Raw genomic sequence first — 15,424 nt, 5'->3', positions numbered from 1 at the left:
AGGTAGTATTATAATACTCTTTTGGTCCTAAATATAAGACCCGTTTTGTAAGGTAACAAAAACCAGCTGCTTGAGGATAATGTATTTATAGATCCAATAACTTCATTTATTACTTAATTTAATTTATTTTTATTTAGTTGCCCATTTTTATATTATCAATAAAAATGGATTTTCGTAGTTATAAAAAACAACATTCTATGGCAGCAATAAGAAATCAGCAACAATATAGATTATAAAATGGGTCTTATATTTAAGACAGGATGGATGGTGAATATTGACATGATTTGTAATGATTTCATTGGAGGACAAGTTGTGGTTTGCCAAAACAGGAAGAAGAGCACTATAAGAGAGAACAAGTGGCTTATCATCATCACCATCATCTTATGTCCTTTCATTTCTCCCTCACACGCACTCATCAGATTTGAAGCCTTCCCATCCTTTTCATTCTCATTCCACAAGCGTACCAATTCCTCTCCTCTTCTGCTTTTTCCCGTGTGCAATTCCCCTTTCCCCTTTCTACTTCGTTTATATTTTTTTCTTCCCTCGAACGATTAAAACTTTAGATGTGTTAGATTCATCTCAACAAGCCAATATATTCAAAGAATAATTACAAGTTACAAAGATACATAGACTACGAAAGAGGTGTTCACTACGTATAAGTATGTGGCTCAATGCATTAGTGCGGTCGGTGGGGTCCCTTAATTTTTTGAAAAAAATTACTCCTCCGGTCCTTATTATAAGACTCAATTTGACTTTTTATTTGGTCCTAATTATAAGACTCCAATCCATTTTATCTCTTATATTTATGCATTTTTTCCAAGATAATCCTTCTAATAATGATAGTTTTAGCCAATATATTTAATTAGCAAGGATATTTTAGGAATGACAACACTTATTTATTATAAATAACCAACTTAACTTACTTCCTTAATCTCTTCAAATAAGTCAATTGGGTCTTATAATTAGGACCGGAGGAGTATTAAAAAAGTTGAAAACCACCAAATGCTACATAAGAAATTTCTTATTATTTATAAATTTAATATTATCAACATCAAATAAAGTATTAGTACCAAAACTGATTTGAAATTTAGTAATTTTTAACTTTTTTTTTGGGTTATTTTTCCTAATTTCTTTTTGGGATACCCCACATGTGCACCCTGCACGACCGAAAGTGCTACGTGTTAAGGATCGTCTCACTCTCATACCCAATAAGGTATGGTATAGGTACCGACCTTATCGTTATTGGAAGACCCAACACATTGTGAGGTACATTTCTGAGGAGTAAGCACGTCTTACTCTTCTGGTAAAAAAAAAAAAAAAAAAAAGCACGTCTTACTCGTGTCACAGGACCAATGTACTAGAGAAAAATTATATGTAATAGTATCTTCCGGTTTTCCGTATAAAATCTCATTTGATTTTTATTTTGATTATAAATATAAGATTTTAATTTACTTTGTCTCTCATATTTGTACTCTTCTGGTCCTTAATATAAGACCCATTTAATTAATTTGATTAGATTAAGGAAGTTAGGAAAGTTAGTTAATTATAAGAAAATTGACACATTTTTCCTAAAATACCATAATCATCTTTCTTAATACCCCCTTTCTCTTTTACTTAATTATGGTTGAGGGAGTATCTATAGGGGTAATTTAGAGAAAATTGATAAATATGAGAAATGGGTCTTATATTTAGGACCAAAATCAACTTAAGAATTGGGTCCTATATTAAGGACCGGAGGAGTATATCTTTTTCCAAAGTAGTCCTTCTAATAATATTAATTCTAACCAATACACTATATTAGTAAGGATATTTTAGGAAAGACAATATATTTATTACAAATAACTAACTTAACTTATTTTCTTAATCTTCTCAAATTAGTCAATTACTACCTCCGGTCCTAATTATAAGAGTCAGTTGACTAATTTGAGGAGATTAAGAAAGTAAGTTGAGTTAATTATTTGTTCTAAATAGGTGTTATCTTTCCTAAAATATCTTTGCTAATCAAGTGTATTGACTAGAGCTATCATTGTTAGAAGAGTTACTTTGAAAAAAAATGTATAAATATAAGAGACAAAGTGGATTGGGGTCTTATATTTAGAACTAAAATAAAAGTCAAACAGGGTCTTATATTAAGAACCGGAGGTAGTAGCTTTTATATTTAGGACTGGAGGTAGCAATTACTACATATAGTCCTTAATATAAGAGTTAGTTGATTAATTTGAGTAGATTAAAAAAAACTAGTTAAGTTAGTTATTTATAATAAATAGTTATTGTCTTTCCTGAAATATTTTTGCTAAACAAATATACTGACTAAAACTGTCATTATTACAAGAACTCTTTTGAGTAAAAATAGATAAATACGAGAGACAAAATGAATTAAGATTTTATATTTAAGATTAAAATAAAAAAAAAATTCTTATACTAAAAACCAGACGTAATAATTCACTAGTTAAATATATGTCCGCTGTTTGAGTAATTTACGTTTCAAAGGATTTCGGGCGTATCCGAAATCGGGCAAGTTATTTGGCATGCCCATGTGATATAACATTTCATGACCGATGCCAAGGGTTACATAGCAAATGTCATTGGATAGAATAGAGGAGAAGCCGAATGAGAGAGAAGTTATTTGAGAGTCCTTTATCAGTCTTTACAATGACTCCCTCAAACTCTTATTCTCCCATATCTCATGTATGGGGCTATGATAAGGATTTAAATCTTAAATTGCACAGGTGATAGTGTAATACTCCCTCTCTGGACTTATAAATATATTTCATTATTCACATAATTAGCTTCGCTCGTACTGGACTTAGGTCCTAATCTATTAACTACGTATAAGTTAACACGTTTAAATTAAAAAAATAAATATTCACAACATATATATATGCTAGAAATATTCACAAGGACGTTGAATTGCATGGAAAGAATTTGTATTGAAACACAGTAACACTGTTTTTGAGGGATACACCTGAGGAAGCAGCAACAGCATTCCTGGGGAATTCCGCCTTCATATCACAGTACAAGAGAAGAAAATGCCGAGGGAAGAAGAAGAAAAACAGAGATAAAAGGAAGACATATAACCAATACATTTGTTGGCCTATAAAGAATAATAATAATAATAATACTATGAATAACAAAACATCTATACTAGAATAAATCTCACTATAACCAAAATCAGAATTAATTATTTGGCTTGTCAATTCTTCCATTGGTAAACCTGTTACCAGATTCAGTCCTTGCTGTCCTTTTTAAAATGAATCATCTGTTTGGTTGCTGGTTGAAGATCTGAGTTGAGGGATCGTCGTCTTCAGGCACTGGAAGATGAGTACCAGAGCTTTTTCTGGCAGATCAAGATCTTCTCAGTCTCAATGTCGTATTCTGTGTTTTCTTGACGACACTCCCATCGTATTCCCTCGGCCATTGTCGCAATAGCATCCACAAAGTAAGTTGATTCTCGGATGATCGCATACCCTTTCGGTCGCAGGATCCTGTCCATCTCCAACATCACGTACTTCATCTCACATCTGCAATCAATTTTGTTATTCTCTATCGTGGACAAGGAGGGATTTAATGGTGTTTAAGAAGAAAGAGATGATATGAAAAAGTCACCTGTGGCTTTCAGCAGTGAAGAGTCCATCCAGATGAAGAAGGTCGTATGTACGAGGATATGTCGAAAATGCCTCACACCTACAACAAAAGACACAACACTCGAATTTATAAACATAATTCTGAGAAATAATTGAATAAGCTGAGAAACCATTTGAAGATTACCAGTCATGGAAGGTCCCGATCAGGCCTCGATCAAAAACGACAGGGAGGGTGTTCGTAGCATACGAGGAAACCACATTCATAACCCACACAGGATCAGCAATCAAAGCCGCCGCGAAACCTCCGAACACTGTGTTCATGTCCATCACATTCCTTATCTGGTCGGCGCCGAGCTCCGGCATCAACTTCTTGTAATGATGAACCCTCTTCTTCCACTTACTATCATCATGCGAGAACATGCTCGCAGACCCGCTGGGCAGATCTGTGATTCTCTCCGGTGCCACGTGCAAGCGTTGAGGCCACTTGGAAACCTTGTTCAGACTCGATTTCTTGAACTTGGGGTTTGGAACCACCACACATGGACGAAGAGGAGTGTACCAGGCGGAGTCAGGTTCGAGACCGTCGTCGCATTTTGGTGGGTAGGATTCTGGGCCAATATTGTCGTAACATTTGTTGTCGGGTGATTTCTGCCACACTGCTATGTCTTCCTTCTTGTTGTACAGCTTGAAACACAAGGATGTGAGCAGTTCTTGAAGCTTGTTGTAGTCTGATCTTTGCTCTTCCACCGTCGTGTTCCATCCCCTCCACCTTCTCTCGTAGTTCACCGGCGGACCAGACAGTATCCAGAACCCTCCGGGGCGCAGAATACGATGAATCTCAAACAGATAAATCCCACCTGCATACATATGTCACAAGACTCTCATTATTTTTTTGAATTAAAGTGGCAGACACTGAAGGTTTTGTGAGTTTTCATGTCACTAAATTACAAAATCATTGGCACAACACAGTCATGTTCAGATGAAGATTCTAGGAGATGTGAGAATTACCAAATTCGGTCCAAGGGATGAGGCATCTTGAGCAGTGAGCCACGTCGAAGGAATTGGAAGGGAAAGGAAGTCTCTGTGTGGAAAGGATGCCAAGAATTGCAGGGATGCCACGTTCAAGAGCGAACTGAACTTGAGCTTCATGGTTATCTCTTGGGGCCAGAGAAACTGTGAGAACCCCACGATCCAACAAGTCACCACCCCAGCTAGCAACCTTGGACACAAAACAGAGTTCCCAGGATTTAATTAATATAAACATGTCCTGTGTTTAATTATGTCAGTCTAACGGTTCAAATCTGCTATTGAAATTATCAGGTAATGAAACTCCTCACCCCACATCCAGTGTCAATGGCAGTTCGGATAGTCCCATCTTTCATTCCTGGGATCAGATCTCTCATTAAATCAACATATTCCCCAACACCATTGGGAAACATAGTACCTCCACCAGGAAACATGAATTTCTCTCCTTCCTTTTTTAACCAGTGTTGATTCGATTTCTGCTTGTTTATCCAATCATACGGCACGTTCCTGAAATTTGTCCAATGTCACAACTAATAAATTTTATGAACCCGCCATAAGGTGGGCTCCAAGAAATTGGCAAAATTTAGAATTCGAATATGTGACAGTGCACCTAACCACATATCACACGTGTTCACTTCAGTTAGGCCGACTAATTAACTAACTCCTCCAGATTAAATAGTCAATCCGGATTTGTCATGTTAACTAACTCAGGAAGCACATAATAAATATACCTGTACCAACATTCATCTCTGCTCTTTGGCCATCTGATTGGGGGCTTATATCCATCAGGAGGAGGAACTAAGCATTCTTTCCTCTCATACTTTGGAGGACAATGGCGTTCCAACAAGGTTAGCCTATAGGTACCATACTTCCTCCATCTCTGCAAAAAACCAAGCAAGCTTACTTTTTTAATCATCATCAAGGAGGCCACTTTCTTCTCTGTAAATGTTACTTAATGAACAAGAGAGAGAGAGAGAAGTTAAATGATATAAGGATACCTTTGGATCTGTGCATGGAGTGTAGTCTTGATTGTCAGTGCTGCATTCTGGGAAGATGATGGGTTTGATTTGCAAAGGAGCAACTGAGGATTCTTTTGGAGAATTCCTCATTGCCTTCTGAATGTTGCTGGTGATGACGTTGTCTTTATTGGAACAATAGAATCGACCCAGGTAGAAGCTAAGTCCACACAGCAAAAGCAAGATTGCCGTAGGGACAACCTTGGACTTCTTGTCTGGGAGGTTGATCGGTTTTCCATCTTTATGCTTCATCTGCGGATATGGGGTGTATTCAGTTTCCGGGAAATTTTGCAGAAAAAAGATAGAACAAGACCACTATCTGTTTTTATAAATCAATACCCAGAGAGAACAAGAGACAAATAACGTTGGTTAATGTGAAAACAAAACTTGCTTGTATCAAGTGGATCAATGAAACAAGATGCAAAATCCCGTGACAGACACACTTGGGGGGAATTCAGAGTGAGTAAAGAGAAGAAAGAGAGAATGACGGCTAAGTTCCAGCTGGTAGGTACTACTTGAAGACATGGACCATTAAAACGACACGGGTAAGCTGTAAATGTGAAATATGGTACCACCGACACTATGTCTTTATGGCTGTCACATGCCATTGGCTATAAAGCCCATAAGAGTCGAACTGCTTCATCATCCCTCGAAAAAGTCAAAAAAAAGTCACAAAGCAAACGCCAGATCTCACAGCCCCACACCATTATGCCGTTGAAGATATAGAAAAATGGAATTTTACAAGTGAATTGGCATCACGTTGCTTAATAATTTCTTGACAGATACGGAAAGATTTAATCACCCACTTTATGTTCTTGCCGATTAACTTTTCCCCCTTACGAACAATCGATCATTTGCTGTATGATATGCAAAAAGCAGAGCTTTTCGCATTCAAGTTTCTCTGATTCAGAAATAAACAAACACGTGTTCTTTAACAAAAACAACGGCTTCCATTGTTCCAATACCATTGAAATAATTGAAGTGAGTATATGAAAATGGAAAAGATGAAAGCTCGGAGTGTAACTTCTAACGAACGTCCCACGCTCGCCGGTGCTCACGGCAGCTAAACATAGCATATTTGAAAAACAGAAAAAACAGAGAACCCGGAAACAGGAATCAGATCTGTGATGGAAATTGGAAAAGAGAGAAAATGGAAGCAGCAACGAGCATAATCAGATCTGGGTTATGACAGACAAAGAAGATGAAAGAGAAAAAAAAAAACAAGTAGGAAGCCAAAATCAAGAGAAGTAGGGGACGAGAATGCGTACCTTTAAATGCGACAGAGTAGTTCCTCTTTCTCACTCTGTTTTCGAAATGTTAAGAGAGTAATGGCGAAGCCTGAAATAATGGCGAGCGACTCAGAGAGGAGGAAAGGAACAAGAGGCAAAATCCTAGATGAAATGGAACATGGTGCTTGCTCCGTGGGAGAGAGATGGCTGTGAGGCTAATCTTAGTCGATGATTATATATAATGAAAAATATCGCGCCCTGTCGTCCTCTGTTCATGTTTCGTCTTCTGTTAACGCAATCTGTTCCAATAATGAAGAAAGAGAAGGAAATGACAAGGGAAAAAAACAAAAGAAAAGAACGGTAAAAGTCTGAAACTTTTTATTGGGTTTCCTCAGTTCTCACTGATTTCCTAGTTCTATTCTATGCGTTTCCCCTTGGGGTAAATGATCATTATATATATATATATATATATATATATATAATACTTCCTAGGCTTTATTTATTACGCTCAAATTTATATATTTTGAAATTAAATATTCTCAATTTAAAAAAATAATGGTAAAAAAAATTACATTTTAAAATAGTTTACATAACTGATAAACAGACTACTTATAATTAAAAATAGAAATATAATTATAGTGATGATTTTTGTTATAAAAAGTGACATCATGATATATATATTTTTTAAATTTAATTGAATTGAATGCTGGAGAGAGTAAATTTTATTGGCTTTAAACCAAAAAATTAAAAAATTAAAAAAGTCACTTTGATGCCAACCCGGCCAAATTAGTTTAATCACCGACAGAGAATTTGCCGGGTGGGCACTGTTTGGGTGGATGAAGTCCTAAATTTCATTGATTTACCCACTAATCATTTTTAGGAGGCAAAATTAAAATATATAAATGTTTGACATATGTCATATTGTCAAGCACTGGCTTGTTAAGTTTTGTTTGGATATTGTTAAGCTCTATCTATTAAAAACCTAAGCTAGATAGGCTTGTCGTAATAAAATAATGTATGAGAATTTTTACATTTTATATTAGTAAATGATAATATAAAATGAATTAGAAACATCATCCAAAAATTATATATAATACGAATAATACGTAAATTACCTGTAAAAAATATTACCTACTGTAATTGCTGAGTAATAACAGGAATTTTGGGGACCGACAATGTATGGAAGGAAATTGACTGCGGCGGCGACATGAGAGGATAGTGATAGGGATTGCCATATATATATATATATATATATATATATATATTTTGTATTGTTTGAAAACCAATATTAGAACAAATGAAGAAAAATGAAAGTTATTTTATTAAGTGATTTTAACTGAGAACTACGACATTGGCAACAGAAAAGTTCGAAGAACAGAATGAGAACACGAAAAGGAAAAATATTACTAACAAAAAAGAGAGAAATGAGATGAAACACAATAAAAACTGGTACAACAGAAAGATAGAGAGGTATCTATCATTTTGATTTTATTTAGAACATTAAATGCGCTATAAATAAAATTAAAACCAAATGCATAAAAAATAGTCTAAAATATATTTTTAGTCATTTAACTTTACACAATGTTTTATTTTGATCTTTTAACTTTAAAAAAGTAAACTTTTAGTCGTCTAGTTCTAAAACTTTTAACAAAGAATAATAATATTAAGCTCGTAAATACTGATAAAATATTATTAAATACTAACATATTAAGTTTAATATTTAAAACAACCATGATTGTTATAAAAAATTATCACTTAAGACTAATAATTTTGAAATTAAATAACTAAAAATCTACTTTTTAAAGTTAAGGGATCAAATTGAAACATTACACAGAGTTAAAAGACCAAATGTACACTTTACCTTAAAAAAATGACATCAGTATGTTACAATGCATCATAAATAAGATTTAGTCCTAACTCCTAAATACACTTAGAAAGTAAAATCAAGATATTGAATGTTGTTTTACCAACATCATATGAAGAACCCATTGCTAGGAAAATAGGGATGATTTGATCATCTATTTTGTATTATCTGTATATACTCCTTTAATTCTAAATATAAGATATATTTTATTATGTAATTTATACTATAAAAAAATTTTATATTTATGACCAGGAGTATAATGTTTGACTTTCTTGCAAAAAAACAAAAGTTCGACATTGGCCCCTCATAACGTGCTTAATTAATGATCACGCTTTGCTCAAAATATTCTTTCATTCATGCATCCATATGCATTGATTTTCTTTATGGACTTCGATGAGACCCATTGTTTATTTGTTTCCCTATATCAATAATTTTATCTTAACAAACCTCAGTAATTTTTTCAATCAGCTTGTTGGAAAAAAAGATAAAAACAACTTTTTCAATCAGCCACAAGTTCAACAAATTAAATCCAATTTTAATATAGTCTAGTATTTAAACTTATAGATTTTTGCCAAAAAAAATGCTTATAAAATTTTAAAATCCCAAATCAGGAATAATTACAAAATTGTGTTGTCATTTACTTTTCAAATGTTGTCAATTGTTATTAAAGTGTAATAAAAAAAATTGATTTAGAATTTTAAAATTCAAAGATAATTTTTTGGGATTCTCCAAAAATAATTATAGCTTATAAATGATGATTAAAGAAGAAGTCGATCTCTTTTTTTTTTTTGACAGGAATCGACTATTATGTGAATGCGTTGGATGGATTAAGAAATATGGGAATAAATCATCAAAAACTTTAAACTAAGTAACAAATAATTTTTTAAAAAAACAAGAAAAAGAAAAGGGATCGTCATTGACTTTGTCATTGTGGTGATTGTTAAAGAAGCACGTCGTCGTTCATCTGTTGAAAGTGAGCCCAGCACTGCCTCACTAGTAGTGGTACTGAACCACCAAACGTATTTTAAGAAATTTTTAAATAATATTGTGCTGAAAAAAATCAAATTTTAGCATAAGTAACTAAATTTATAGGATTACTGTATCACCAAGGAAGTTTTTTTTTTTTTTGAGATGGTAAATAAGTTGGCAATCAAGAATGAATTGAAATATCCTGTCAACATAATATGTCAAAAGGTGTATGTTTTTCCGAACACATTCTAGACATAAATAACTAAACTGTATTGATAAAAATGTTAGTTAAAATTAATTAAAAATAATAAATATGTAAAAATATATATTTTATTTTTTAAAAAATACTTTTATTTATGGATCGAAAGAGAGCGAGTAAAAGAGAGAATTAGTAAATGAAAATAAAAGAGTTAGATAATTAATGTAATAATATGGGAACATATAAGTAATAGGAGGGAAAAAGAAAAAAATTGTTAAAATTTCAAAATTGTTAAACGTATTTTTTAAAGAGGATCATATATGTTCTAACAATTTTTTTATATATATATATAGGATGAGAGGAAGTAATAAAGTAGGAGAAAATAGGAATTAATTAAATTTTAATCCATAATGTTTATAGGATCCACCAACACACCCCATATGGGTATGGTTCCTCACTTTAATGCTTTTGCAAGTTTATTACAAATGCTATGAATGAATGCATTTAATTATTTGCGAGGTTACTGAATTTAGAATATCAATCTTTTTTGGGAATCAGAAAGCGTGTGAACAGAATACCCCCAATAATCAGGGCATTAAGGCACTCAAACTTTAGGTTGTTTGGCATTTATTTTTGGGATCTTTGGTTGGTGGACCTTGTTCCCATTTGAATGCTCCCATTGGTTTTTGGAGCATTAACCACTTTTCTTTCATTTTCTTTCTTTCTTTCTACTCTCTTGATTCATAATACAAGTCATTTTAACGAATTCAGTCATATAAAAAAAAAAGCTAATTCATTAAATCTATTTCAAAAAATGATAGTTACTTATCAAATGACCTATATTTTGAACCAAATCATTTTTTTAAAAGTGACTTACTCGTAATATTATGAAAGAACGGGAGTATTTTGAGTTAAGTAAAATCTAACATTTTAAAGCAATTTTGCAATATCATGAACTAACTTTTAGGATATTTCGCGTCTTAAAATTGTTTTTCAGTCTCCTAGTATTCTAAAGTAATTTTTTATACCTCTAATCCCTAAAATATTTCTGTACATATCACGCTCTCCAAAATATCGTCTTAAAACTGGAAACAAGGGAAATAATAAAATGCTCTTCAATAATTAAGTTGTTGTATTAATGATTTATAATTAATATGAAAGTGTAGTGATTAAGGAGTGTTTGAGTAATTTGGGAAGAGTAGAATGAGTGTATAAATCTCAAGTTGAAGCAGGACTACCCCATTAAGCACGTGGATTATTGCCTAACTCTGTCTCTAGAGAAGAAGAAATTGGGCATTAGGTATTTAGAACTCAGAAACCGGCCTAAGGGGTAGATATGGGCGCATCTTGTCTTGGCCAACCCAAAATAACAAATGTGGATGCGCCAAACAGGTCGTAATATTTTATTAAGGTCGATGATATAGCAGGAATGATGTACGGAACATGGAGAAGCTAAAGTCCTATGACGTGTTATTTATTTAGGCTTCTTTTTTTTTTTTTAACCAGCAATGTGTTATTTATTTAGTTAGGTTCAAATTATAATTCGTTTATGTTATTTTATTTTTTTAATTTAATGAACATACACTGAGCAGAGGGTGGAGCACCAGCACGTGCGGCCCATCTTCACACCACAAATCTCCCAAACTTTGTATATGTATATATATAAAGTGTTATTTATTGCCTCGCTTGGCGTTTTGGGCGTCTCACGATAAAATATCCGCAATAAAAGCTGGAGAGAAAAAATAATTGAAAAAAAAAGAGGAAAGGGAGTGGAAATTATGAGAGGTGGGGTATGATGGAGGGGCTGTCTCCAAACGTGAAATTGGAATCTTCACTGCACACAGCAAATCTCACCAACACAGAAGGCGGCGGTGAATGCCTCAAACCCCAACTTTCTTCTTTCAACTTTGGAATGGTAATTATAACTTTTGAAAATAATTTTTTAATAATAATTTACAGTATACAAAATAAATATGTAAAAAAATTTTTCCCCACCTGCTCATGTGAATGTACTTATGATTAGCAACTTCAAATAATAATTAAATTTTTTTATACTAATGTATTACTCACCAATTGTTTGGATTAAACCTTCAAAAAAAATACTTTTCAATAGTAATATTAATTTATTGTATTATTAAAAAATTATATAATTATGATATTAATTGAAGTATGCCTACCCCTCCCCAGTTGGCCATGTAAAGTGTCACTACCATATTTATAATGCTGGGAGAGGGGCGGTGCCTGCATCCATGCCTGATTCCAGAGAAATTAAGCCGGGTTCAGTGACCCAAAAAAATAGTAAAATAAGAGGAAGGCAGGAATCAAAGCCTGGCCATGTGACCAAACATGTGACCAAACATGTGTTACTAATTAAGGAATGATTTTTTCCTGCTCTTCTTCAGTCATGTACATGTAATGTTTCATTTTTCTTATTAATATCATTTGCTCTTTTATAAAATAAAAAAAACAAAAAGGAATGATTTTTAAACCCTCATTTCATCCCTAGCCACCAACTTCCTTCCACTTCAACCGAACATTATCAACATGCCCGCACCCTGCACGTTCCAGTTAAAGCCTAAAGGCTTCTATTTTCTGGATTCAGTTAAAACTTTATGATGCAGTAAAAGCTGCTATTCCTTGTAAGAACTTGGTATTAAACTCAGGCTCCGATGCTTTTCTGCGTGAGAAGCAGTAAGCCAGAACAACTGTTCGTATTACAGACACACAATTGATGCTTTTATTATTATTATTCTTAGAATTTCATATTATGACCTCTGGTCATCAATTACACATTCATACATGAATGGATCTCAGTGTGGTCAATAACAGATACTGGCTGCTGAAGTTGGACGACCCTCCTTCATAGAAACCGAGTCCACACCCATCCCACCTGCACCGCAGTGACCATTCTTAAAGTCATCATGCTTGCTTGGATTAAAGCCTGAAATGGTACTCGCTGGCTCAGTGACCACTTTTCCCCTCTCAGATATAGTTTTGAGTCGGATGCGTTCAGCTCTAGAGCCAAGAACCTGGCCTAAGATGGAAGCTGCTATTGTCAAAGCCATTGCTGATTTAGGCATCAACACTGATTTCCGAAGCATGGCAATAAAGGGAACAGCTGCATGCACTGCTGCAAACCATGATAGCGAGAACTTCTCGGTGTGTTCCTTCCATGCACCTAAGGGAACGTTAACTGCCATTCCCAAGGCTGCAATTGCAAGCATTTTTGCAGGAAGAGGCTGTGGACGCAAGTTTTTCACAAACGCTGTGCGTGCAAGGGCCGCTCTTGCAGCAACAACTGCAGGTGGGCATCTAAGCTTCATTCCAGGTGGTGGCCGAAGAGCTGAAGCAACAAGGGGTAGAACATGGCTCACAGCTCTATAAGACTTGGCAATAGGACAGTTCCCTGTTTCCAACCATTCATTTCCAAGTGCCTCATGCTTGGATAAATCTCCTTTCTGATAGAAAGCTCAAAAGGAGAACAAAGAAGAAATACAAGTCACATCTCCAACATTTTTTTCTACAGTAGTTGAAACTTGATGAGCTAGTGCGCTAAATTTTATCAAGCACATAGAATTGTAATAACCTTGCCCTTGGAGCCTAAACCTAATAGCTGAATTATCGCTAATTTTTGGCAACATTATCGCATGAAGCAAAAAATCCAAAGACGGAAAGTGTAGGTTTTTCTTTCACATGATCATATTAATTCATGCCCAACATTGGATAGTCTCCAGGCCACATCATTAAATAGTTAAATGCTTCCTACCAGCACAAAACTCATGTTAAAATGCCCAACAACAATGTTTACCTGGGATGAAGGTTCTCTTTTGTTTGACGGTTCAGTCTTCTTTTGCTTCTTCCATTTCTCAGAGAAATCACCAAAACCGAACATGCCACCAGGCCCAAAGGATGACAGGCTTATGGTGGCAAATTTTGCAGCCAAAGGGTTGAAAACAGGCTGAGGCTCAAGTTCTCTACAATCATTGTGTAAGTCAGATTTTTCAGATAGGGGGATAATTCCATCTTTCCCATGGAAGAGCTTAAATGCCATGTCAAAATTAGGACCATCTTCAAATATAGGACCCTTGGCTCCGAGCACCTGAATATTTAGAATTAATTAAGGCACTCGATTAAAATGCTGAACCATATTGAATTTCAACATTCAGATAGAAGTTTCACAGAAAGTGCACAGAAAACTTACAGGAACGTTAATCCTTGATGAAGAAAAGAAGAAGTTAGTAGGTTTGTTGATGTTTCTCAGAAAGGGGCACCTTTGGATGTCTTTCACATCAAAGGGGCACTCAGATCCATCTTCATTCATTCCCTTTAATAAATCCATTGTCTGCTGTTATCAAAGAAACTCCTTCTAAAAACAAAGAAAAAATAAACAAAAGTGAGAAAGTATATACTAGTAAAACAATCCCCGAGTGAATTTCTGGATTACAAATCAAAAGCGTCAACATCTCGATCAGCAATTGGCACAGAAAATTTCACACTCATCTTTTCTAGTGCAAAGTATCAATAGCTCCCAGTTCTAGTAAACTAAATGAAGAAGGAGAACCAGCACCTAAGCCTTCAGTAGAAGTTAGGATGTTATTGGCGAGAAAGTTATTAAAAATTTAACATCATGAATTGATCAGTAAGGTTTAAATAACGCACGACTACAGGTCTACAACATCAAAAAGCATTTAGAACACGGGAATTCAGCAAATAGACCGTTCATGAGTTTAAAACACAGTCCAATTATTGAACACCATGAAAATAATTGATGTTCAAAGAAGCCAGCGAAAACTCTAGGAACCTAGACCGCACGAGGCCAGAAAGATAAATCCACACGAACCCTAATAAGCTGATTTGTCCATCTTCAGCGAATCGAAAACCAATGAATTGAATCAAGCCGAGAAAGTGATCAATACTGAAATTAGGAAAAGCGAAGGAGTCTGGAGAGGGAGAACATACCGAAGTTATTGTCGCCGGACGGCAATTGACGACCCCGAAAGCTGGAAGGACGTGTGGCCACCACAGACAAGGGAGTACGACAACAGAGGATGTTGCACGTGTTTTTTTCCTTGCTTAAAACCGGTGGAAACTCGAGACGGGGCCCTGTGGCGGAGAGAACTTTGCAATAACTGCCTTTAAAATTTATAACTTTTTTCAAAGTAATGCATAAATTAACCGTACCCGATTTTAATTAAGAGCAATTTCAATACACATAATTAATTAAAATATTTTAATAAAAATAATACTTATTTATTATAAATAACTAATTAAACTAATTTTTTTAAATATCTTCGAATTAGTTTTCTATGGATAATTTGTAATATATTATTTTTCAGATAAGTTCCTATAATTTATTTAATTTAAATTAAGTTGTTCTTGGGGAAAAAAAAAAATCCGACTATCGGTACGTTTGACCTTGGAGTTCAAGCCTTCAATCCATTAGAAACCTCATCCCAATAAGATCCATCTATGCAAAATTGCGAATGATGTAAAGGCATATGATTTGTATGAAAATTGCTAAGAACGCATTTGAATGG

At 34.4% G+C, this 15,424-nt stretch overlaps 2 protein-coding genes across 4 annotated transcripts; both read right to left on the bottom strand.

The window, feature by feature from the left end:
- Positions 1-2,910: 2,910 nt before the first annotated feature.
- LOC114715468 (probable methyltransferase PMT21) lies at positions 2,911-7,044 on the bottom strand. 2 transcript variants are annotated; one of them, XM_028900343.1, is made up of 8 exons: positions 6,895-7,044; positions 5,609-5,878; positions 5,342-5,490; positions 4,922-5,117; positions 4,593-4,803; positions 3,769-4,441; positions 3,607-3,684; positions 2,911-3,521 (listed from the first exon to the last, which is right to left on the bottom strand). In XM_028900343.1, the coding sequence occupies exons 2-8, from the start codon at positions 5,876-5,878 to the stop codon at positions 3,305-3,307; spliced, it is 1,794 nt and encodes a 597-aa protein (XP_028756176.1). In that variant the 5' UTR covers positions 6,895-7,044; the 3' UTR covers positions 2,911-3,304. The 2 variants fall into 2 exon arrangements, with proteins under 2 accessions (XP_028756176.1, XP_028756184.1); XM_028900351.1 differs by lacking the exon at positions 6,895-7,044 and adding an exon at positions 6,433-6,452.
- Positions 7,045-12,489: 5,445 nt separating this feature from the next.
- LOC114715484 (uncharacterized) lies at positions 12,490-14,928 on the bottom strand. Of its 2 annotated transcripts, none has more exons than XM_028900360.1 (4): positions 14,847-14,928; positions 14,089-14,253; positions 13,696-13,986; positions 12,490-13,345 (listed from the first exon to the last, which is right to left on the bottom strand). In XM_028900360.1, the coding sequence occupies exons 2-4, from the start codon at positions 14,224-14,226 to the stop codon at positions 12,707-12,709; spliced, it is 1,068 nt and encodes a 355-aa protein (XP_028756193.1). In that variant the 5' UTR covers positions 14,227-14,253; positions 14,847-14,928; the 3' UTR covers positions 12,490-12,706. The 2 variants fall into 2 exon arrangements, with proteins under 2 accessions (XP_028756193.1, XP_028756198.1); XM_028900365.1 differs by having other exon boundaries at positions 14,089-14,250; positions 14,847-14,912.
- Positions 14,929-15,424: the final 496 nt, after the last annotated feature.

This window comes from Neltuma alba, unplaced genomic scaffold, assembly GCF_004799145.2.
Source record: "Neltuma alba isolate B1F8T4 unplaced genomic scaffold, ASM479914v2 tig00002023_pilon, whole genome shotgun sequence".
Lineage (NCBI taxonomy): Eukaryota > Viridiplantae > Streptophyta > Magnoliopsida > Fabales > Fabaceae > Neltuma > Neltuma alba.
The sequence above is the reverse complement of the archived record's forward strand: the minus strand, read 5'-3'. Positions and strand labels throughout refer to the sequence as shown.